The following is a 24,930-nucleotide window of genomic DNA, read 5'->3' as shown; positions in this document are numbered from 1 at the left end:
ATCTGCCTTCAAAGTGGTTCCCTTGAGTATTAACACAATGCTTTCTTATTGAGGTCAAAATTATATTTATTTTTTTACCAACTTTTTTCACTATCGGTGAGTGCTCTGCACGCCCACCAACAATAAAATTTTACAAAAATCTTGACAGAAGAGCAGTGACAAAGCCGAAAGACTGCTAGCAATGCTAGACCTATTGTCTTTGCTAATAGTGTTTAAGTTAAAAGTAGAGCTGTCAAGTTCCCAGTTCCAGGCGTGAGTAGCTCATTTAGTCCAGTCTTTTTTTTTGCATATTGCGATTTGTAGTTCTTTTTAAAGCACACAATAAAACTGGACTACAGTAAGGCATAAAAGAAAACTCTTTGACTGGATGAGCAACTGAGGCTGATAATTCTAGGGAGCTCTTACCGAGAGGCGGACGCGCCAAAGTGATAGTTTAGTTAACTTCTATGCTATGAACGGATATCACGTTGTTTATTGTGTGCACATTAAATATAATATAGGGCTAAAACGAGCACTATTCGCATAAAATATAACTCTCTGCCGTGGACAAGAAGGGATGCTCGCTAGCCGCTTCGGGGAACACCAGATCTCGCGAGGTTTGTCTTCCATGCCGGCTTCTAGTTGCATAGCAACTTCTAGCGCGTCCTTCCCAGGCTGCATCCCCAGACTAGCGCACGAACACCAGCTGGGGAAAGTTAAACTCAGGAAGGCGATATGAGTTACGGGGGTGGCCTGTCGGCGGCTTGCCGCGTGTCCCGCGAAGCACGGGAGTTCTATGAGCTTAAACAACGGGCATCCGAGTTCTACCGAGCAAACGGGGTCCCAGTGCGCCTGGAGGAGGCGCTGAACACTGTGTACTACCAGCGGCCACCGGACGTGTACGGAAGCCTGGTGAGTGGGCGGAGCAGGTGGGGACGGATAGGGAAATACATTGGCTATGGCGTTGGCCAGGGTGGATGCAAAGTGGGTGTTGAGATGGGTTGGGAGGAAAGGATGATGGGTACAAAAACACAGCAGCGATCGGAGGGGAGGACGATGCTGGTCAGAGAAGTGATGGGGAGGTTCAGGGGGAGTATTTGAAGGGTAAGAGCGGAGCCATTAAAATGTGATTGGATAAAGAGAGGTAATAATCAGGATCATTGGAATTATGCGGCAAGGGAACACCAAATTGTGTGCCAGGGTTAACTAAATTATTCAGCAATAAAAGGCAAATTATGAGGCATAGCACAGCACATTTTGCTGATAGTATTACTTCATTAGTTTGTCATTTTTACACATTGTAATATAGTCTGGGCAAAGATCAAATCAGGTGTTTGTTAAGCGCGACTACTCACCCGTAAGGGTATCAAGGCGCTGGGGGCATGGGGGGGGGGGTTCGCAGGTTCCAGTCCATCAAGGAGGGGGTCTGTCGAAGAGCCAGGTTTTGAGGTTTCTTGCGAAGATGGGAAGTGATGTCTGTCTGAGGTGGAGCGGAAGGTCGTTCTAGGCTCTGGCCGTGAGGAAGGAGAATGAGCGGCCTCCCGATCTGGTCTTTCTGGTGCGGGGGACCACTGCGTAGGAGAGCTGGGCTGATCGTAGGGGCCTTTGGGGTGCGTGGAATTTGAGTCGGCTGTTCAGGTATGCTGGTCCGGTGTCGTGGAGGGCCTTGTGAGCGTGGGTTAGTGTAAAGATGGACGGACTCGGTAATTCTGTAGATGAAGCTTTATTTCAATAAGCTCCGGAACAGCGGAGAAACACCTCCACTCTCTTCCCTCAGCTCACCATCCACAGCTCCACACTCTAGAACATAAACCGATGTGGAATCGTGGAGCGAGAGCAGAAGGCAGAGGAGCGAGAACACATTGGCATCATGACATAACTAATAATAAAACACAACACATCTTCCTCCTTATTAAACAAAACAATAGAACTAAGATACATCATCATAAACATAATACGACATCCATTTGGGCTTATGACAAATGCGTTTGTCACATCGTGGTAGGTCTACATTAATGTTGCTTTGTTCCCCACAAGACGGTAATACTTGTTCTTCACTAGATGGTATATTAACATCAACATCACTGCCAGAAACAGTAACATCATTGTTGACATTAGAAGAATTAACAACATCAATAATACAATTTTCATCAGAATTGGCAAACATACTATTCTCTGTGATGATGTCCCACTCAGAATGAGGAACAGAAGAATGAGTTGATCTAAGAGGAAAGAATTTGCTAGACCAACTTGAAGAGGGGCGAAAAATGGCTACTCTTTTGAGATTCCAAACCTTACCATTAGGCAATTGTACAGCATTTTTAAGAACCTTGATAACCCTTAAAGGCTTGAAATATTGGCTTTCACCTTTACTTGTTTTCCAAGGTTTCTTGACTCTGACCCAAGAACCAACCTTAACATGAATTTCTTTAGTATTATGTTTCTGGTTGTACTTTTCTTGGTACTTGTTGCATTTGTTCACAATCCTTGACCTGATGACTTCAACAGGAACAGTTCTGGAAGCAGCTTCCAATAACCACTCATGATTGCACTTAGTTCTTACACCACGACCTCTCATGACTTCAAAAGGAGAAACTTCCAAAGAATCATGAGGAGTGGTTCTATACATCCACATGATTTTGAAAATTTCTACTTCCCAATCACAATCATTCTGAACTGCCATTTGAATAGAATTCTTTAAAACTCTATTGAATCTTTCGATCATACCATTCCCAGAAGGATTATTTAGAGACGTGGTCCTGTGTTTAATACCCGCTCTTTTGAAGTATTCCTGGGTCATATTAGACAAGAATTGAACTCTGTTATCCGAAATAACTTGGACAGGCAAACCTTCTTCAATAAAGGTTCTATCAAGAAACTTCAAAATTTCTTTTGAAGTGACTTTGTTCACCACTTTAATGACAGGCCACCTTGAGAAGGTATCAATGAGTGCTATCACATACTTTCTTTCCAAACCAATGGGACCCATAATATCAATTGCAACAGTGTGCCATGGTTTGGTGGGAACAAAAGACTCACCTAACTTAGGCCTCAAAGTGACTAAGGATTTATCAGAATTGCAGCAAGGAAAACAATCACGTATCACTCTCTCAACTAGGACATCAATGCCGGGCCACCAAAACCATTGCTTGATCCTTTGCCTAGTTTTAACAATGCCACAGTGTTCCTCATGACAAAGTTTTACAATTTTCATTCTCAAGGAGTTAGGAGGAACAACTTTATCGCCTCCGAAAACAGAACCATTAGTAACAGACAGTTCCTGTCTGACTTCCCAAAAGGCTTTTAATACTTCGGGAAGTTTGTTTTTGCAAGGCCACCCCTTATTAATAAAAAACAATAATTGTTGTAAAATGGAATCAAGTCTATAACCATCCGACCATTCTTTCTCATCAAAATTAGACAAACCTTGATTGTGAACCAAAGTGACTTGCTCAACTTCCAAATCAGAACGGTCACATTCATACATATCAATGGGCAATCTTGACAAAAAGTCGGCAATTACGTTTTTTTTTGCCAGGCACATACACAATTAGATAATTGTAGTCTTGTAAACGTAAGGACAATCTTGCAATTCTAGCTGAGGCATTCAAAATTCCTTCTGTTGTGAGTAACTTGACTAATGGTTTATGATCAGTACGTATTATACAAGATTTACCCACACAAAAGATCGGAAATGGTCCATAGCCCATGCACACGCTAGAGTCTCTTTTTCGATAACAGAAAATCTTTCCTCAGAAGGAGACAAAGCACGGGAAGCATAACCAACAATATTCTCCTTGCCATCAGCTCTTATCTGGGACAAAACACCACCTAAACCTTTGTTGCTAGCATCCACAGTGACATTATCTAAATCTGGATCAAATCCTTTGAGAGCAGGAGCTTCAACTATTGCACGCTTTATAATGTCAAATTCCAATTGACATTCTGCGTCCCACAACATTTTGACTCTATTCTTGAGAAGTTGTCTAATGTGGAACATTTTTGCTGAATTTTTTTTAACAAATCTAGAGTAAAATTCAGCCAATCCTAAAAAGGATCGGACTTCTTCCTTGTTCTTGGGATTGGGTGCATCACAAATTGCTTCTATCAAAGAAGGTATGGTGGAAATGCCTTCTTTACTGAGAGTATGGCCCAAATACGTGATGGATTTAACAGCAAACTTACGCTTGGAATGTTCAACTGTTAACCCTTTAGACTCTAAGCTAGAAAGCACTTCATTCAAAATTTTGTCATGTTCATTTTAGTCTGCACCAAAAACAAGAATATCATCTTGAAAAGACCTGACGTTTTTGATTTGGCCAAATAAGTGGTACATCACCCTCTGAAAAATAGCTGCCGCAGAGGCTAAACCAAATGGGAGTCTTTTATATTGGAAACAGCCAAAAGGGGTGATAAAGGCTGTCAACTGTTTACTTTCCTCAGCCAAGGAAATCTGATGGTAAGCAGCAGACAAGTCAATTGACAAAAACCACTTGGCATTCTTCACCAGGGACAGCATTTCAGAGATTTTCAGAAGGGGAAATTTATCTACAACAATATTATTGTTTAAATGCCTAAGATCAATACATAATCTCAATTTGCTGTTACTATGTCTAGCTATCACAACCGGAGAAATCCATTCAGCAGATTCAATGAGTTCTATGATGTCGGCCTTAACTAATTTATTCAGTTCTTTTTCAACATCATCCCTAAGAAGAACCGGAATATGTCTGACCTTATGTATTTTAGGGCAAGCATTGGATTTTAAAACAATACGATGTTCGAAATCATTAAGATTACCTATGTTCCCCTTAAAGACTTTTGGGAACTTCTTCAACATTTCTTCACAAAACAAATCATCCTCATTAAGCACCATGACTGGTTCTGGGCTATTAGGGTTGAGAATTATATCTAATTTACCCTGGTCCTTCCAACCCAAAACTGCAGGTCCTTTCTTAGCAACATACAGTTTGCTAGTGGTCTGTCTATTCTTGAATTTAAAAACCAAAGATCTGTATCCAACCATGTCTATTTTCTCTCCTGAAAATCCTTCTGGCTGAATATCAGATTCTAGGAGTTTATCACCCAAATGTGCAGCAAATAGGGATTTCCACGTCACCTCATCATCAATAGTAAATGGAGAACCAGAGTCCGCATACATTTGTACAGAAATGCCCCCAATAGACATAATGTTTTTATCGATGCCTTATTGTCATAATCCTTTATATTCCAAATGAAATGTTCTTTTGGATTCAAGTTTTTAGAATTATCACTAGAATCATTGATGGTAAGTTTCTTGATGCTTCCCTCGCCATCGCTAGAGTCATAGTCAGCTTCATCCAAACACTTAATTTTTCTACTACTCCCTTTCCTTTTACAAGTTTTGGTGAAGTGACCTACAATGCCACAATTGGAACACCGTTGCCTAAAGGCAGGACATGTTTTACTGGATGCTAGATGTGAAGGACTGTCACAACGGTAACATCTAAAATTGGTATTACGAATAAACTCTTTCTTTTTACTAGTCTCAGCTTTATGTTTGACTGGAACAATTGTTTTGGAATTTGAAATTTTAGCTTTGATCTTGCTAACTACTTCCGCTGAAGTTTCAGCGATAGCGGCATCTTGTTTAAGTAACTTAGCGCTACGGCTAGACATTTCAGCTTTTCTGACTATACTCAGAATATCTTTTAATTCAGCATCTCCATTTATCCACAACCTGTCTTGTACAGCAGGGTTCTTGTTATGCATGACTACTTGATCTCTGATAAATTGATCAACTAACTGATCGAACTTACAATCAGCAGCAAGTTTTCTTAGAGCTGAAACATATTGATCTATCGTTTCATTTGCTTCTTGTTTCCTGTGGAAAAAACGAAACCTCGCAATGCCAATACAAACGTTTGGAGCGAAGTAAGTGTCAAAATCATTTACAATAGCATCGAACACATTGACATCGCCACCCCCTAAAGCTTTAGACATTTCTTCATAAGCCTTAAGCCCTCCTAGACCAAGAGAGTGTAATAAGAGTTTCTTTTTCATTTCAGGTGTCATTTTCCCATCTTCATCGATAGTGTCAATAAAGTTAAGAAAATAGGCTTTCCATTCTGACCACTTCATACATAGGTCAGATCCAGCTGGCCAGAATGCTTGAGGAGGGTGGATAGAATAACTTTGACTTGTCATCCTGAAGAATAACAAAAGCCAAAACAAAATTGTTTTATCTGTAAATGCTCACTCAAGAGAAAACTGCGCAGGATGCCAATGCAATAGATGAAGTGTTAAATGACTGAAGGAATTGAATATCCGAAGCAGGAGATAAGTGTGCACGTAAAAGCACTTAATCTGGTGTGCACATCACTGTGTGCATCAAGTAAAAACAGCTGCATACAAATAAATCATTAATTTTGTGTGTGCATCACTGAACATCAAGTAGAAATAGCGCGTATTTATGAGAAGCAGGAGACGAGTGTAAACGTTAAAATACTTGAACTGGTGTGCACATCACCGAGTGCATCAAGTAGAAACAGCTGTGTAAAAGTAAATGATTAATTTGGTGTGCGCATCACTATACATCAAGTTGAACAGCTGTGCTAATAAATAAATAATTTGGTGCGCGCATCTTCATAACCACATGGTAGTGTAATTTAACAATTAACTGGTGTGCGCATCATCGAAAATTAGCGTTGGTGCCTGCTAAAATGGCGGCACGTAAAGGTCACAGCGCGTGACCCCAGGCGTAATAGCGTATAGCTGTAATCTGTGTCAGACGCAAGCTGACACCGAATGTGGAATGGAGATGAATCACCGGAGGCGAACTCTACAGAGCTGTGTTTCAGAACTCGACAAAGCGTGAAGGTGAGGCGCTCGCGAGTTAACAGTTAAAATTCAAAGGTAATTGAATTAGGGGAAGAGAGTTAGGGGTATTCTTTTTGACTTAAGGTAAGTAATTAACGGGTAAATACGAACTGTGCGTCGTTCCACACATCTCTGTGGGCAGGAAAATTAAATGAATTCACTCCCAACCGATGGCTGACGAAGGTCGTTTAAATGAAGTCTTCTGAAGTTGAAAGATTGAAGAAATCCGATGTAAACAGCGTAGGTCCGTTTCACTTCTCCTTGTCGCCAATTGTAAAGATGGACGGACTCGGTAATTCTGTAGATGAAGCTTTATTTCAATAAGTTCCGGAACAGCAGAGAAACACCTCTGCTCTCTTCCCTCAGCTCACCATCCACAGCTCCACACTCTAGAACATAAACCGACGTGGAATCGTGGAGCGAGAGCAGAAGGCAGAGGAGCGAGAACACATTGACATCATGACATAACTAATAATAAAACACAACAGTTAGCATCTTGAAGGTGACTCTAGCTTCGATAGGGAGCCAGTGGAGTGTTTGCAGGTGCTGGGAGATGTGGCAGTGTCTTGGCAGGTTGAGGACCAGTCTTGCGGCGGCGTTTTGGATGTTCTGTAGCTTATGGGTGAGGATTTTGTTTATTTCGGCATAGAGTGCATTGCCGTAGTCGAGCCTGTTGGTGACCAAGGAGTGAGTGACGGTATTTCTGTGTTTGAGGGGGATCCATTTGAAGGTCTTACGTAGGAGGTGGAGGGTGTGGACGTAGGAGAACGAGACAGAGTTGATCTGGCGGTCCATTTTGAGCTCTGAGTCCAGGATGAATCCCAGGTTGCGTGCGTGGTCCGTGGGCGTAGGCGGGCTTCCGAGGGCGGGGGCCACCAGGTGTCATTCCAGGCATCTGGGTTTGGGCCCATGATGAGTACTTCCGTTTTGTTGGTGTTTAGTTGTAGGCAGCTGTTTTTCATCCATTTGGCGACGGCTTCCATGCCCTCTCGAAAGTTGTGTCTGGCGGTGTTGGGTTCATTGGATAGGGAGAGGATGAGTTTGGTGTCGTCTGCGTATGACACAATGTTGAGTCCGTTGGTTCTGACGATGGGGCGAGCGGAGCCATGTAGATGTTGAAGAGCGTAGGGCTGAGGGAGGACCCCTGGGGGACTCGGTAGGTGTAGGGTCTGAGAGGAAAGGGGGGAGTCTGACCCGCTGCGTTCTGCCGGAGAGGAAGGAGCGGATCTAGTTGAGGGCCTTGTCCTGGATCCCTGCGTCGTGGAGTCTGCGTATTAGGGTGTGGTGAGAGACTGTGTCAAACGCTGCTGAGAGGTCGAGGAGGATGAGGGCTGCTGTTTCTCCTTTGTCCAGTAAGGTACGGATGTCGTCTGTTGCGGCGAGGAGGGCGGTTTCCGTACTGTGTTTTTTTGTGAAGCCGGATTGGGAGGAGTCGAGGATGTTGTGCTCTTCGATGAATGTGGTGAGTTGGCTTTTGATGGCTTTCTCGATGACTTTCGCTGGGAACGGGAGCAGGGAGATGGGTCTGTAGTTTTTGAGGTCGGGGTTCGCCGAGGGTTCTTCAGGAGGGGGTTGATCTCCAGGATGTTTCCAGTCGTCAGGGAATGAGGTGGTTGCCAGGGAGCGGTTGATGATGTGGCAGAGCATGGGTGCGATGGTGTCGGCGGGTCTGTTGAAAATGTGGTGGGGGCAGGGGTGCGTGGGGGCCCTGGAGTGGATTGACTTCATCGTCTTCAGTGTGTCTTCGGTGGTGAGGGCTGTCCAGTTGTCGATCGCTGGCTTCGGGTTGTCGGGGGTGGTTGGTGAGGGTTCAGTGTTTTGGTTGTCTTCGTCGAAGTTGTTGTAGATGCTCTTGATTTTGTGGTGGAAAAAGGTGCTGAGTTTGTCGCGGAGGTCTTGTGAGGGAGGGATGTTGGTGGACTCGCTAGTTGGTTGGGCGAACTCCTTGATGACATTGAAGAGTTCTTTGCTGTTGTGTGCATGAGTGGAGATTCTGTCTTCAATCGCTTTTTTTCTCGTTTTTCTGATGAGTTGGTGGTGGGCGTTGGTGGCGGCTCTGAAGTTGTTGTGGGCTTCTGTGGATTTAGTGTTCCTCCAGGCCTTTTCGAGGCGGTGGCAAGTGCGTCTGGACTCTCGAAGTTCGGTGGTGAACCATCTAGCTTTCTTGGCGTGGGTGTTGTGGTTTTTCATGAGGGGGGCTATGGTGTTGGCGCTGTCGGAGATCCATCTGTGCAGGGTTCGGGCTGCGGTGTTGGCGTCGTCGTTTTCTGCGATGGTTGGGGTGGAGTTGCTGAGTGATGAGGTTAGCTGGTCCAGTTTCATCTTGGGAGCAGGTGCTGGTGTCTGTGGATGGTGGGTGTTCTGAAGGTGAAGTGGACGCATCAATGGTCAGTCCATGGGAGTTTGGTGGTGTGGCTGAAGGTGATGGAATTTCCTGTTGTGAAGAGGGGGTCGAGGGTGTGTCCTGCTGAGTGCGTGGGTTCGGTCACGATCTGGCAGAGTCCAATGTTGTGGAGGTTGTCCAGGAGGGATGTGGTGCTGGGGTCCAGTTGGTTGTCGAGGTGGAAGTTGAGGTCTCCCAGTAGGGTGTAGTTGGTGGACACGATGGCATGCGGGGAGATGATGTCCGTGATGGAGTTGGCAAAAAGTCTGTGGAGTCCAGGTGGTTGGTAGATGAGGGTTCGTCGGAGGGTGGAGGTAGGGCTGGCCAGTATCTTGAAGTGAAGGTGTTCCATCAGGTCTGTGGGCTCGCCGGGGAGTGTGCTGAGGCGGAGGGTGGATTTGTGGACGATGGCGATTCTTCCTCCTGGGTGGGTGGGGCAGTCCTTCCTGGAGATCTTGTATCCTTGGGGAATGGCGAGGGCGATGTCCGGTCCCGAGGTGGTGTTGGTCCAGGTTTCGGTCAAGAATGCTATGTCCGGAGTAGTGCTGTTGAGGAGGTCCCAGATTTTGGTGGCGTGTTTGTGGAGGGATCGGACGTTGAGGAGGATGCTTTGCAGGGTCTTCGGTTCGGTTGTGTTCTTGCGGGCGGATTGCGCTGGGTCAGTGGTCTTGGCAGTGCTGCAGGTGTGCCGGCAGCGGTGACAGCTGAAGGGTCCGTGAGTGTCGGCTGGTGATGTTAGCTTGCAGTTGTTGTTGCGGCCTGGGTTGAGAGCGTGGAGTGCCACTGCGTCGTAGCGTTGGCGGTGCAGAGATCATGGGTTCCTGGCGCCGGTCGCAGTCGGGTCGCAGACGGGCACAGACAGGCTTGCCTTTGGCGCCCCGGTGGCGCGGCCGCGCAGGGGCCGCCATTAAGTAGGGGTCGGGGAGGGCTGGACAGCTGGGAGGCGGGAGCGGGGAGGGGAGCTGGATTTGGCCAGGCGCACTGGTCGTGCTGGGGGGAGGGGCCGCCGGGGCAGCAGCGGCGGGGAAAACGGGCTGAAAAAGGCAAAAGGAAAAAGGCAAAAAGAGAGAGAAAAGTGCAAATAAGGCAGCAAAAGTGCAAGAAAGAGTGGAGGAAAGACACAGAAGGAGAGTGAAGGGGGGAGCTTGAAATGGGGAGGAAACAACAGAAAAAGTACAAGAAAGAGTGGAGGAAAGACACAGAGGACACAGGAGAGTAAAAGGGGGAGATTGAGATGAGGGTAAAGAACGAGTGAAAAACGGAGGGAAGACACAGAAGGAGAGTGAAGGGGGGAGCTTGAAATGAGGGGAAAACGACAGAAAAAGGAGGAAAGACCCAGAAGGAGAGTGAAGGGGGGAGATAGAAGTGAGGGAAAAAAACGAGTGAAAGAGGAGAGAAAAAGCAGAGCAAGAGAATGGAGACAGAGGTCCACTGGACCACTAGGGATGAGGCGCAGGGAAACCTGCGGGTGGAGGAGAGCCTCAAACCAACACTTGATAGTGCAGGGGCAGGCCTCACTTAATGGTGGAGCTGTGAGGGAGGGAGAGCAATTTCACTGACCATGAGTCAGTGGTCTTGCTCGCCTGTCCCCGCAGCGGCTGCCATTAAGTAGGGGTCGGGGAGGGCTGTACAGCTGGGAGGTGGGAGCGGGGAGGGGAGGTGGATTTGGCCGGTTGCACTGGTCGTGCTGGGGGGAGGGGCCGCGGGGACAGCAGCGGCGGGGAAAAACGGGCTGAAAAAGGAAAAAAGAGAGAGAAAAGTGCAAATAAGGCAGCAAAAGTGCAAGAAAGAGTGGAGGAAAGACACAGAGGACACAGGAAAGTGAAAGGGGGAGATTGAGATGAGGGTAAAAAACGAGTGAAAACGGAGGAAAGACACAGAAGGAGAGTGAAGGGTGGCGATAGAAGTGAGGGAAAAAACGAGTGAAAGAGGAGAGAAAAAGCAGAGCAAGAGAATGGAGACAGAGGATTTCACCTCAGTAGTATCATTTTAACAACCAAATATGGAAATAAGCAACTGAAAGATGACCAGTTTGTTGTGGGGTATAATGTGTCTAGGGAACGGGAGGTCGTTAGTATGAGCAGCGCTAATAATGGGGACAACCACACAGGAGCTCTGTCCGTACCGTCAGCCACGAGCGCTGACGACACCCTTTATTTATACCCCCTTGTCCACGCCCAGCCCAGGAGAGTGAATGTGCTACAAACAATAGTAGTGGCCGGGTGACGCACTACATCCCTCCTTATCCATCTTGATGTAAACAACAAACTAAAATAATAAATTAACATAATAAATACAACAGGAACAACAACAGTCTGTAATTTCCAACTTCTTCGGAGGTGCCTCCTGTTCTTCAACACCCATAGTCTCTCAGTTTCTGGCTTGGTCTGGGATTATCTCGCACCTGATACGGTCCTTTCCGTTGGGATGCACTGGCTACTGGCCTCAAAGTGTTTCCTCCTCCCTGTTGAGTTGCCTCTCCTTCCACTTCACGCTCACTCCCTGGGGTAGCCGTGACAGTGTTTTCCCCTTCAGTTCCTTCATTCTGTCCGCCTTCTGGTTGTACTGACTCTCGATCCTCCTGATGACCCTGGGTTAGTAGTACCAACCTTTTAAACCACGACAAGTTCCACGCTATTCTCCTCTCTCCTCTTTGAGCCGTCACCATAGTTCCTTGTACTTCCACCACCTCCCAGGGCTCTGACTCAAACGGAGTTCTGAATTTCGAACCTGGGTGTCTGTCTTTCACTATTACCCGGTCTCCCCTATGGAGTGTAACTGTCTTAACTCTTCTTCTTCTACTGACGACATTGTTAGCGGTTGTTCTTTTTGCGTGCACTGCCTCCTTGTCCATGGTGCCATGCTCCCATTCTCCACTCACTGGTACTTCGTCTCTTACTGCCCGTGTCATTATGAGGTCACTCGGGGACACCCGGTGGTGCTGTGGGGTGTTTCCCTGTACGCTCTTAGAAATCGATGCAGACACTCTTTGACATTCTCTCGCTGAGCCACTCCAATTCGTAGGGCCTTGTTAATTGTCCGCATGAGTCTCTCTAAACCACCGTTGGCCTGAGGATGATCCCCTCACTACTCTCGCTAAGCTCGTCTCTGCATCTCCATACCCCCATCCAACCTTCTCTGTCTTCTTCCGTCCTCCTGCTCACTCCGTCCAAGAAATTTCTCCATGCATGGCTTCGTAGCGTTTCCTTTACGGCCACTAGGCATTCATCCTCATCAGTGGCTGTCCGAATCTCTTCCAGCAATATAACTCGGGGACAGGACGCTCCCGTGACATGCTTGATGAATGACTCAGCCCCTTCTTCCACTTCAGTCGGCTGTCTCGTGCTGGTGTCAGCGGGTGTCGCAACAGGTTATCCACCGGGTTGTTGGCTCCTCGTCGATAAACCACCTCGAAGTTGGAATTTTGGATCTGAACTGCCCACCTTTCTATGCTTGGGGGTCTACTACTTGCCGTCCGAGTAAACAGGGGAACCAAGGGTTTGTGGTCTGTCACGACTTTGAATCAATGCCCACAGAGATAAATGTCGAAATGCTGACAAGCCCACCTTATCGTCAGCGCCTCCCTCTCAATCTGGGCGTATCGAGTCTCCACCGCTGTCAATGCTCTGCTGCATATGCAATCGGCACCCAGTCCTACTCCCCACCTTGCTGCAGGAGTACTGCCCCTAGGCCAACCAGGCTCGCGTCAACTTCCAGTTCTGTGGGGTGCCCTGGTTTGAAATACGCCAATTTGATCCTTGCAGAAACGCTCCTTTGATGTCTTGAAACGCCTTTGCTGCCTCCCCCGTCCATTGCCATGTCCCATCCATTGCCATGTCCCGTCCTTTATGAGCGTCCTCAGCAGCTCCGACAGTGTAGCCAGGTGGGAAATAAACTGTCCACAATATTTATCCATGCCGAGGAAGCTTCTCATCTTGGAGTGATTCTGAGGCGTGGTTGCTGCCCTGATCGCTACCACCTTTGTCAGGTCCACCTGTAATCCTTTCGTCCAGAACCGGTAGCCGAAGAATTCTACTTCGTTGGCATAGAACTGGCACTTCTCTCGGTGCAGCGTTAGCCCCTGATCAACGAGGCATTGAAGGGTGGCTCGTACTCGCTCATGGTGTTCTTCGATGGACTTGGAGAAGATCAGCACATCAGCACTCACATTTATCACTCCCATGAGGCCGGATAGTGCTCCTCGGATGCCATCCTGGAATACCTCTGCCGTGGAAGTTACCCCAAGGCTGAGTCGCTTGAACCACTGCAATCCTACGTGAGTGGAAAAGTAGTTCTCAAGCAGCAACTGGTGATACCCAGAATTGAGGTTGACTTTTGAAAACCACTGTGCTCCGTTGATATCTGCCACCCTCTCATCTATTGTGGGAGTGATGTGCTGTCCTCTTTTACAAGCGGCGTTCGGCAGGCGCATGTCCACACACAGTCTTATCGCAACTGGTTGTTTGGCTTTGGTGCTATCACAAGCGGGGTGGACCACGACACCTTCTCAATCACCCCCGCCTTTTCCACCTTTTCCAATTCTGCTTCCACCAGTGGCCGTAGGTGAAATGGCACTCTCCGATGTCTCAACGCCATGGGCTTGACAGTTTTGTCTATATGCAACTTCACTTTGACCCCTTCAAACACCCTAAACCTTCGAATAGGCTAGGGAACTCTGCCATGATCTTGTCTGCATAAGATTGGTGTATTTGTTGGGCAAACATTACCAATCCTTAATCTTCTGCAGAGTGACAGCCTATTAGGGTGCCTGCACTGTCTCTTCTTATGTGAAATCGGGTCACGGCTGATCGGTCTCCATGAGTGACCTCGACTTCAATCATTCCTTGGAGCGGGATGGGGGTGTCTCCGCCGTAAGTGAAGATTTTAGCTCTGGTGCTCTGTAGCGGGGGTTTGGGTGTGAGCAGGTCATTTTGCTCTGTATCGAGGATATTTACTGATGCTCCAGTGTCTATCAACAACGTGATTCTATTTTCCCCTATCCCAATCAAACACATTGGGGGTGGTCTTTTCCTGGAGTTAGTTCTGCCTGTGTAGGATATCATGAACACCTCGCCCTCTTCGTCATCCTCCGTTATCCTCATGTTCTGGAATCGACCCTCCACGTCCTCCACTGCTTCTGCTGCATGGACCATCTGTTTAGGTGCTCCATATTTCCACGTCTTAGTTCCTGGTGCTGGTGCCCTGGATGCACTCATGCATACTTTTGCGAAATGTCTAAACTTTCCGCACTATAGACACACTTTCCCTTGAGCCGGACACCCTCTCGGCGGGTGACTATCCAAGCCGCTATATCTGCATCCTCGACTTCCTGAGCGGCACACCTCCTCTTCTTCGACCGGGTCCCTTCCTGATGGCGTCCACCCTCTCTTCTTTGACCACGACCGCGTGCGCATGCGCTCCCCCTGTTGACCTTCTTGCCAGTGCCATCTCCATTTCTCCGGCTCGGGCGTCTGCTAGTTTCATGAGATCTTCCTAGAACTAGGATGTCGTCCAGAGATATTCCTGGCTGTCGCAGGATGAGTTTCCGCAGATCCGACGACTTGCAGCCTTGGATGAACTGGGCTCTGATCTCTAGTGGCTTGTCTATACCAGTACACAAACTGGGCAGCTTGCGCAGCCGCGTGAAAAACATGTCTACTGACTCTTCTTCTCTCTGCTTTGCCTGACGCAATTAAAAGTGTTCAAAGTCAGGATTAACTTGAGGGTCGAAGTACCGGTCTAGCGCTCTCACCGCTTTGTCGAATCATTCCTGTCCAATGTGTCTGGTAGGTCCAGGAACAGTTTGTGTAGTTCATCTCCTCCCATGTGGAGCATGGTGGCCCTCTTGACGGCGCCATTAGTTTCCCTCACCGCTACAAAATTGTTCTCTAGTTGGCCAATCCACTTGCGCCATCTGGGCGCCGCTGTAGCCGGGTCCACCAGTTGGCTGAATGGCGGTAATGCATTTAGTGTAGTGCGCAGGCCTTGTTCCACCACTGCTGAGTTGTCTCCCTCTGCCTAGTGCGACATCCTGCCTCTCCCTGCACCCTGATGGGCTTAACAATGAGGATAGTGGTGGTGTTCCCTGTGGTGGTTGTGGATGTGTAGGCTGCCCCCTCCTCTTTGTGGATCCCTTAACACTTTTTCTTTTCTGTTGGTGGATGGATGGGCCACTCAGTCTCCCAGCCCTTAGCGGGCCGCTTTCAGTGCCCTGGGCTCTTGTTCTTCCTTCTGGCCTGACTGCCCTGCTGCTCCCATGCTGCGCGTGCTGCTTACTGGCCTGCCCATCAGCACCAATTACAGGTTAACCAGGGCCGTGCACGCTGGGGAAACCTTCTCTCCACCCCGCAGAGGAAACACGCAGTCCATGTCTCTCTCCTCGCACCAGCTGCAGCCCACGCCGGCCATGCCTTGCTCACACACATGTTATTTGCCAAGCGTACCTGAGGTATGGCAGCGCACTCGCTGTTTTTCGGCCTCAGCACCACGACGGACAGACTCTCTTCACCGGTGGGCTCTTCCGCAAGCCAGCTCTTGGCAACCAGCGCACGGGCCTCCTTGCCCACCTGTCTCACGCCGGTGAATGCAGCGGAGCACCGCCAACAGCCACACTGCCAATTCACGGTATTCACCGCCGTGTACACGATGACGTACAACTGCCCTCGTCGCCAGTGTTGTGGGGGCTTATATTGGGGGGTATAATGTGTCTAGGGAACGGGAGGCCTATACTGTGGTCCGTGCTAATAATGGTGACAGCCACACAGGAGCTCTGTCCCTGCCATCAGCCACGGGCGCTGACGTCACCCTTTATTTATACCCCTTGGTCCGCGCCCGGCCCAGGCGGGTGAATGTGCTATAAACAAAAGTAGTGACCGGGTTGCACACTACGCAGTTAACCTTTGTGAAGTGCGTTCCACTGCATGCGAACACCTTGTCACGTTTTTAGTACCTTTTGATCCGTCTGAGCTAGAAACAATTGTTTTTGTTATAATCTGCTGATTATGCAGCAGATGAATTAGGTAGCAAATACAGGAAATCCACAATAATGCGAAAAAAAAACCTGCGGCCGTTGAACCACATGATTCCAGTGGCCCTGGTAATAAGGCTTGGAAGACGGTATATAAAAGTTCAAGGGGAGGGACAGACATAGCATGAGCAAAGAGAGCTAAAGATGTAATTTGAAGTGTTAAGGAAGAGGGTGACAAAATCACAAATGATGTGGACTGAGGTGTCAGGAATGAGTTAAAGAAGGAACAAAAAGACTGTGCTGATATGAGGAGCAAACAGGAATGTCGCTTGGGTGAGTGGACAAGTGGTGCATAATGATGAAAGGCTCAAATTGAAGTTGAAGAGGCTCAGTAGCATACCATCGAGGTAACTAGAAAGAGAATTGGGGGGACAGAGTAAGACAGGGTAAAACGACCTCTTTCGAGGTCATAGGAGGCATGTTTACAGTATGGGACTTTTGTGTGAAAGCCTAATGCATTTTGGATGTTTTTGTTTAACTTCCATTGAACCAATTAGACTGAAACACCTGAAATAAGTGGTTTGTAGGTGAAATGTTCAGGACAGGAAAGTGTTGTGTGCAAGGAGCGACTTGATAACATGCAATAAACTACTCCTCAGACTCAACTCTCCAATTTGTGGATTTATTACTTCCTACAGAAAGATGTCAGTGATGACCTGGCTTCTGAAAGTCACTCGTAAGAGAGATGATGTGAGATGATATGGGGAGAAAGACAGTGGGAGGATGTTGGGGCCCAAATGTCCCTTGCCCTGTGTGCTTGAACTGCATATATCTGTGATCTTGGTTTTTGATTTTTGGCCAAGCCGCACACTAATCCTGTGTGCACATTGATGTAAGCCCGGTCTTTGACAATAATCAACTCTGGACTTTGTTCTGAACCTGTAAGAGTGCCTCAAGCATACCGTCATAGTGACAGAGGGTTACCATCCCTGGTGGTTTTATACATGGAGCACAAAGGTGGCAGCATGCCACGTTTTGCAAGTCATAGTGACAGGCCTTTTTACCAGTGAGACAAGAGTGCCTCCTTACAGGCCTATCCAGCAATAACATCTGCTTACGATGAACCTGGAAACCGGAACTCTGACATCCCAGGCATTGTACCTGTGCGTGTGTGCTAGGATTTATAGGGTGCCATTCACAAATGATACAGGTCTGGGGGTTCCATTTTGGAAGCCCACAGCCTGGACCAGAGTGGAAGATGGAGGAGAGGTTGCTTTCCCCAGACAGCATATGTGTATTGCTATACACATCCTGATTCTGAGCAAGGGAAGAAAGCGTCCACCCTACAGCAGGATTTAATTGTGGAACGGACTGCCATATTTGACCCTGGTGAAGGGTCTGTCTGACAGAGGTTTGCTAAACAAGGGCAGCAAAGGAATCCCATTACTGCTGAACTGGGCAGTGTGATCTTCTCTTATCCCTGTCGTAGCTGCCATGACACCTGGAGCAGTATGCTCAAATGATAGGCCAGATAGAAGAGCTAAGTGCCTGCTCATGGCCCTTATCCCCCACAAGTGGACTGCCTGACTCTTGCACTGCCTAAATGAGCCATTGGGTCAGGGCCAGTTCGGAAGACCAAGTGATTAGTCAAGTACCACAGGGGTGCCTTGTGAAAAATTGAGGTTGTCACCAGGAGACACTGCATGCCGAAGATAGCATCTCTCTTCTGCTGCATCAAAGAATCATCACCTGCAGGTGTGTGGCCATCCCGTTCAAGAAGAAGTGCCAAGTACTCACCTCAGTGCCAGAGAAAGCCACATTCTAAAGCCAGCAACCAAGAAGAGTGCCACCAAAAGAAGCCTATGCTCCTGCAGCGCCCCTCCAAGTGAGACACTGTGCTGCTGGCTGCCATACAGCTCAATGTAAGACTGCTATGTGCTGCCTGAAAGCTTCCTGGTAGCAGTGAGACCCCACTGCTTCAGAAGGGCCAAATCTGGCCTGGGGCTGCTCCACCGAATCTGGTGAGAGACTGAGTAGGTCTAGGCCAGAGAGATTTGGAGGTGAGACCAAACTGACGGGGGGCATGAGCTGCACCTATAGACCTTACCTCAAACTCTAAACATGATTGGAGAACCAAGAAAGGGGGTGGGTCATGGATTCGCAAAGGGACAGGGGAGAGGTAATGGGATTAGTCATCAGAGGCCCCTGAAAGCACTAAAACTTTCACCTATGAATCCGGTATGTGCACTTTATTGACTGTAGTGAAATGTAGTGTTTTGTGTGTAATAAAGTACTTGTCTTTTCTACAAAGAGAAGCACTGGTTTGGACATTGATATTATTTTGTTGCTGTGGGGGTGGTATTGATGCCCGAGTACCCTACACTAACATTCATGAGAAGTCTGTGACTACTCGCCCTCGCTACCACTGATATTCTAATAAGTTCAAGACTCCTAAGTAGGTTGGCAGGATCTTTATTGTAGTTAGGTTAGGTACAAATATACCCTTGGAGCAGCACTCTACTCAACCACTCTCCCACTAGGTCCCAACTGACACTTCAGCCCAACATTCCACCCATGACATCCCAACCCTCTGTTTCTATAATAGGTGACATAACCAAACACGTAGTAAGATAGAGATAGAAGATAGGGAAAACAGAACATAGCAGGCACCATGGGATGCCTGCCACAGGGTGCAGGGTTTTAAACACATATCCTTTTCTCCGTAGAAGCCTGTGACACAAGCTCCGATAGAGAACAGTGGGAATCTGACTGAATAGTGTTCGATAGCATCGTAATCAGGCGGTCGGAACTGCCAACCTGAGGACGGTCGGTCCTGAGGCCGAGACAGTGTAGTTCGGAGGCAACTCCTACCGACATTGTAATAAGCCCCTTAATATTCAATTTCACATATTAAATTATAATAATTACATTTTAATTACATTTGATATATTACAGTGCATTCATTTTACATATACATACTAATGTTATAAATGTTTGGTGTGTATGTGTGCTTATACATATCAAAACAAAGTGGCGGTCTGACGTGAGTCAGAGTTTCCATAGGAAGGGCGTTTTCTGTTTTGCTAATAACTTTGGCACCGTTTAATGAATCTTCGCAAAAGTTTCCACAAAAATGTCATCCACCTCAGCTCTTTCCTGGAAAGATGTGGGGTTATCCATGAAGCAGGGACTGAAAAAAAAGTGGGGGAGTGCTAAAATACTTTTTTTCCGCATGCATTTTTCATAGAAAATGTATACAATGATATAGAGAACAAGCATTGGCATAGCCAATAGGTCTCGCCTTTGGGACCTTATAAGTGTTTAGTTATCCAGCACAATATCCTTGTTGCAACAAAATCAAGTGTTGCATGGCTAAACACTTATATGGTCCCAAACGCGAGACCTATTGGCTATGCCAATGCTTGTTTTGAGTGAGTGGCTCATGCAGGTATGCCACTGTGAGGTAGAGATGCTGCGAGTGTTTTTACAGGGGACCCTGTGACATTGCGCCTCTTCAAAATTTATCTTGGGTCTGGTGTAATACTTCTAGCCCCTATTCCCGTCTTCTCACACCCAATGCATCCTTAAATGTCCCATGTACAGCCGGGGTTGACACTCCTATTACCCCTGCCCTCCAGTGACACTTTACCTGTCACGGGTGGAGGTGGTGGAGGTGGTGGTGGTGGTGGACGTGGTGGTGGTGGACTTGGTGGTGGACATGGGCGTGGTGGTGGTTGTGGACGTGGTGTTGGTTGTGGACGTGGTGTTGGTTGTGGACGTGGTGGTGGTGGACGTGGTGGTAGTGGATGTGGTGGTGGTGGACGTGGTGGTGGTGGACGTGGTGGTGGAGGACATGGTTGTGGTGGACGTGGTGGTGGATGTGGTGGTGTTGGTGGACGTGGTGGGCGTGGTGGTGCTGGTGGACATGGTGGTGGTGGACATGGTGGAAGTGGACATGGTGGTGGTGGACGTGGTGCTGGTGGACGTGGTGGTGGTGGTAGTTGTGGACGTGGTGGTGGACATGGACGTGGTGGTGGATGTGGTGCTGGATATGGTGGTGGTGACCTTGTTGGTGGACATGGTGGTGGTGGATGTGGTGGTGGATGTGGTGGTGGTGGTGGATGTGGTGGTGGATGTGGCGGTGGTGGACGTGGTGGTGGACATGGTGGGTGTGGTGGTGGTGCACGTGGTGGTGGTGGATGTGGTGGTGGTTGACATGGTGGTGGACACGGTGGTGGACGTGGTGGTGGTGGACGTGGTGGTGGTGGATGTGGTGGTGGACATGGTGGTGGACCTGGTGGGCGTGGTGGTGGTGGGCATGGTGTATGTGGTGGTGGTGGTGGATGTGGTGGTGCTGGTGGTGGATGTGGTGGAGGTGGTGGACGTGGTGGTGGTGCATGTGGTGGTGGTGGACGTGGTGGTGGTGGATGTGGTGGTGGTGGACGTGGTGATGGTGGATGTGGTGATGGTGGATGTGGTGATGGTGGACGTGGTGATGGTGGACATGGTGGTGGTGGATGTGGTGGACGTGGTGCTGGTCGACTTGGTGCTGGTGGACATGGTGGTGGACGTGGTGGTGGTGGACGTGGTGGTGGTGGACATGGTGGTGGTGGACATGGTGGTGGACGAGGTGGATGTGGACGTGCTGGTGGACGTGGTGGTGGTGGTGGACGTGGTGGTGGACGACGTGGTGGTGGTGGATGTGGTGGTGGTGGACGTGTTGGTGGTGGATATGGTGGTGGTGGTGGCCTTGGTGGTGGACGTGGTGGTGGTGGACGTGGTGATGGTGGACATGGTGGTGCTGGACATGGTGGTGGATGTGGTGGTGGTGGACGTGGTGGTGGTGGTGGATGTGGTGGTGGTGGTGGACGTGGTGATGGTGGACATGGTGATGGTGGACGTGGTGGTGGTGGATGTGGTGGACGTTGTGGTGGTGGATGTGGTGGTGGTGGATATGCTGGTGGTGGTGGACATAGTGGTGGATGTGCTGGTGGTGGACGTGGTGGTGGTGGATATGCTGGTGGTGGTGGAAATGGTGGTGGACGTGGTGGTGGTGGACATGGTGGTGGTGGACATGGTGATGGTGGATGTGTTGGTGGATGTGGTGGTGGACAGCGTGGTAGGGGACAGCGTGGTGGACATGGTGGTGGTGGACGTGGTGGTGGACGTGGTGGTGGTGGACGTGGTCGTGGTGGTGGTGGACGTGGTGGTGGACGTGCTGGTGGATGGGGGGATGGACGTGGTGGTGGTGGTGGTGGATGTGGTGGTGCTGGACGTGGTGGTGTGGACGTGGTGGTGCTGGATGTGGTGGTGGTGGACGTGGTGGTGGACGTGGTGTTGGATGTGGTGGTGGACATGGTGGTGGTGGTAGAAGTGGTGGTGAACGAAGTGGTGGTGAACATGGTGGTGGTGGACGTGGTGGTGGTGGACATGGTGGATGTGGTGGTGGACATGGTGGTGGTGGTAGAAGTGGTGGTGAACGAAGTGGTGGTGAACATGGTGGTGGTGGACGTGGTGGTGGTGGACGTGGTGGTGGTGGACGTGGTGGTGGTGGACGTAGTGGTGGTGGACGTAGTGGTGGTGGGTGTAGTGGATGTGGTGTTGGTGGTGGATGTGGTGGTGGACGTGGTGGTGGTGGACGTGGTGGTGGTGGACATGGTGGTGGTGGACGTGGTGGTGGTGGACGTGGTGGTGGTGGACATGGTGGTGGTGGATGTGGTGGTGGTGGTGTATGTGGTGGTGGGGGATGTGGTGGTGGATGTGGTGGTGGATGTGGTGGATGTGATGGTGGATGTGGTGGTGATGGACGTGGTGGTGGTGGACGTGGTGGTGGTGGTAAATGTGGTGGTATTGGTGGATGTGGTGGTGGACATGGGGGATGTGGTGGACGTGGTGGTGGACGTGGTGGTGGATGTGGTGGTGGTGGATGTGGTGGTGGACGTGTTGGTGGGTGTGGTGGTGGTGGACGTGGTGGTGTGGACATGGTGGTGGTGGATGTGGTGGTGGTGGATGTGGTGGTGGTGGACGTGGTGATGGTGTATGTGGTGATGGTGTATGTGGTGATGGTGGATGTGGTGATGGTGGATGTGGTGGTGGTGGATGTGGTGGACGTGGTGGTGGTGGTGGGGGATGTGGTGGTGGACGTTGTGGTGGATGTGGTGGTGGACGTGGTGGATGTGGTGGTGGACATGGTGGTGGTGGTAGACGTGGTGTTGGTGGACGTGGTGGTGGTGGATGTGGTGGTGGTGGTGGGCATGGTGGTGGATGTGGTGGACGTGGTGGTGGATGTGGTGGACATGGTGGACATGGTGGATGTGGTGGTGGTGCACGTGGTGGTGGACGTGGTGGTGGTGGTGGACGTGGTGGTGGTGGACGTGGTGGACGTGGTGGTGAATGTGGTGGTGATGGTGGACGTGGTGATGGTGGAGTTGGTGGTGGATGTGGTGGTGGTGGATGTGGTGGTGGACGTGGTGGTGGTGGACGTGGTGGTGGACGTAGTGGTGGATGTGGTGGTGGGCGTGGCGGGGGTGGACGTGGTAGTGGTGCAGGTGGTGGTGGTCATGGTGGTGGTGGACGGGGTGGTGGTGGACGTGGTGGTGGTGTACGTGGTGGTGGACATGGTGGTGGTGGACGTGGTGGTGGTGGTGGTAGATGTCAGGGTGGATGTGGTTGTGGACATGGTGGTGGTGGACATGGTGGTGGTGGATGTGGTGGTGGTGCTGGACGTGGTGGTGGTGGACGTGGTGGTAGACGTGGTGGTGGACGTGGTGGTAGAAGTGGTGGTGGACGTGGTGGACATGGTGGTGGTGGTGGACGTGGTGGTGGTGGATGTGGTGGTAGTGGATGTGGTGGTGGGGGATGAGGTGGACGTGGTGGTGGTGGATGTGGTGGACGTGGTGGTGGTGGACGTGGTGGTGGGCATGGTGGTGGTGGGCATGGTGGTGGTGGACGTGGTGGTGGTAGACATGGTGGTGTGGACTTGCTGGTGGATGTGGTGGTGGACGTGGTGGATGTGGTGGTGGACGTGGTGGTGGTGGACATGGTGGTGATGGATGTGGTGGTGATGGACGTGGTGGACATGGTGGTGGTGGACATGGTGGTGGATGTGGTGGACGTGGTGGGGACATGGTGGACGTGGTGGACATGGTGGTGAACGTGGTGGTGGTGGATGTTGGGGTGGACGTGGTGGTGGTGGTGGTGGGCGTGGCGGTGGTGGACGTGGTAGTGGTGCAGGTGGTGGACGTGGTAGTGGTGCAGGTGGCGGACGTGGTAGTGGTGCAGGTGGTTGTGGTGGTGGATGTGGTGGTGGTGGACGTGGTGGTGGTGGTGGACATGGTGATGGTGGACGTGGTGGTGGTATACGTGGGGGTGGACGTGGTGGTGGTAGACGTGGTGGTGGTGGACATGGTGGTGGTGGATGTGGTGGAGGCTATGGTGGTGGAGGCTGTGGTGGTGGTGGACGTGGTGGTGGACGTGGTGGTGGACGTGTTGGTGGACGTGGTGGTGGTGGACATGATGGTTGTGGCGGACATGGTGGTGGACGTGGTGGTGGACGTGGTGGATGTGGTGGTGGTTGACGTGGTGGTGGTGGACGTGGTGGTGGTGGTGGTGGACATGGTGGTGGTGGTGGTGGTGGACATGGTGGTGGTGGTGGACGTGGTGGTGGTGGACATGGTGACAAATAGTGAGAAACGGTAAAAGTGAATGATAAAAAAAAGAAAGCAAGATAGAGCATGAGGGAAGTGATGAGAAAACTGTCACAGTAGAAGCAAAACACAAAGTAAATGATAACCGTGCACGAGTGAGTAAAAGCAAAACACAGAGTAAATGATAGCTGTGCACTACTGAATAACTAATGCTGCTATTTTAAAGCACACATGTGCTTGTCACAGTAAAAGCAAAACAAACTGCTGGCACTGCAATCGTGTGTTTGCTAGCCCGGGAATGGTGTGTGCGTGCATGCGTGCGCGCGCCGTCGGCTCTTTTTGGAAGCACATACTCATGCTTGTGGACGCGCCCCTGCTCGCTCCCGCAAGGTGAATGCCGCCACAAGCACGAGTAGGTGCTACCAAAAAGAGCAGAGCGACGGCTAAAGGTCCTCTTACACAGCGCATGTGCGCTGCGTAGGCGAGACCTAAAAAGGCTGAATAGAATTACACCAAATTTGGCAGAAAGCTACATCTTTCCCCAGAAAGCATGCTTTTTAGGTCTCGCCTATGCAGCGCGCATCTGCATAGGAGTAAGACCATTAGCCATCGATGCACCTTTTCAGCCAAAAACGTGCACGCATTGCATTGCTTTTAATGGCAACACGGGTACGTCTGGCGATTCCCTTGCGAGAGCGAGCTTTGACACCATATGTTTGTAATTAACTTGCAAACATATGGTGCCCCTGCTCGTTCCCGGAAGGGAAACAGGCGCAGGCCCCCTCCTGTCTTCCCTCCCCCTGCTGCCTCTTTCTTTAGCGCGAGCTTTGTATGCTCTCGGCCGGCCGCACTCCTCTCAACCCTCCCACTTTATAAACCTGCAGCTGAAATGAAGAGCTTTCCTCTCACAGATTTCTGGGCCTTGCTGCAAAATCTGTCTCCTCCCTCGCACCCACACAGGCTTGAATCTTTGCCCTGGTGCTGACCCTCGCCAGGTGGAACTGTTCTGAATTCTCTGGAAGAATGTGTGAACTACGAGCAGGAACATTTTAAAGCGCTCAGTGTCGTTTTAGGAAATGTTCAGTATTCCCCCGGTA

The 24,930-nt window shown here is 49.7% G+C and overlaps 1 protein-coding gene across 3 annotated transcripts in view; it reads left to right on the top strand.

Moving 5' to 3' along the window:
* The first annotated feature begins 592 nt into the window (after positions 1–592).
* Positions 593–24,930, top strand: part of ENO4 (enolase 4) — a 506,130-nt gene continuing 481,792 nt past the window's right edge. Inside the window, exon 1 of one of the 3 annotated variants that reach the window (XM_085603160.1) lies at positions 593–891. In XM_085603160.1, coding sequence (XP_085459286.1) covers positions 715–891 — 177 coding nt within the window. In that variant the 5' untranslated portion in view covers positions 593–714. The remainder of the gene's footprint in view (positions 892–24,930) is intronic. The other 2 variants (XM_085603154.1, XM_085603150.1) reach the window with 2 other exon arrangements.

This window comes from Triturus cristatus, chromosome 1_2 (genome assembly GCF_964204655.1).
Source record: "Triturus cristatus chromosome 1_2, aTriCri1.1, whole genome shotgun sequence".
In the NCBI taxonomy this organism is placed as follows: Eukaryota; Metazoa; Chordata; class Amphibia; order Caudata; family Salamandridae; genus Triturus; species Triturus cristatus.
This window is presented reverse-complemented; position numbering and strand designations above follow the sequence as displayed.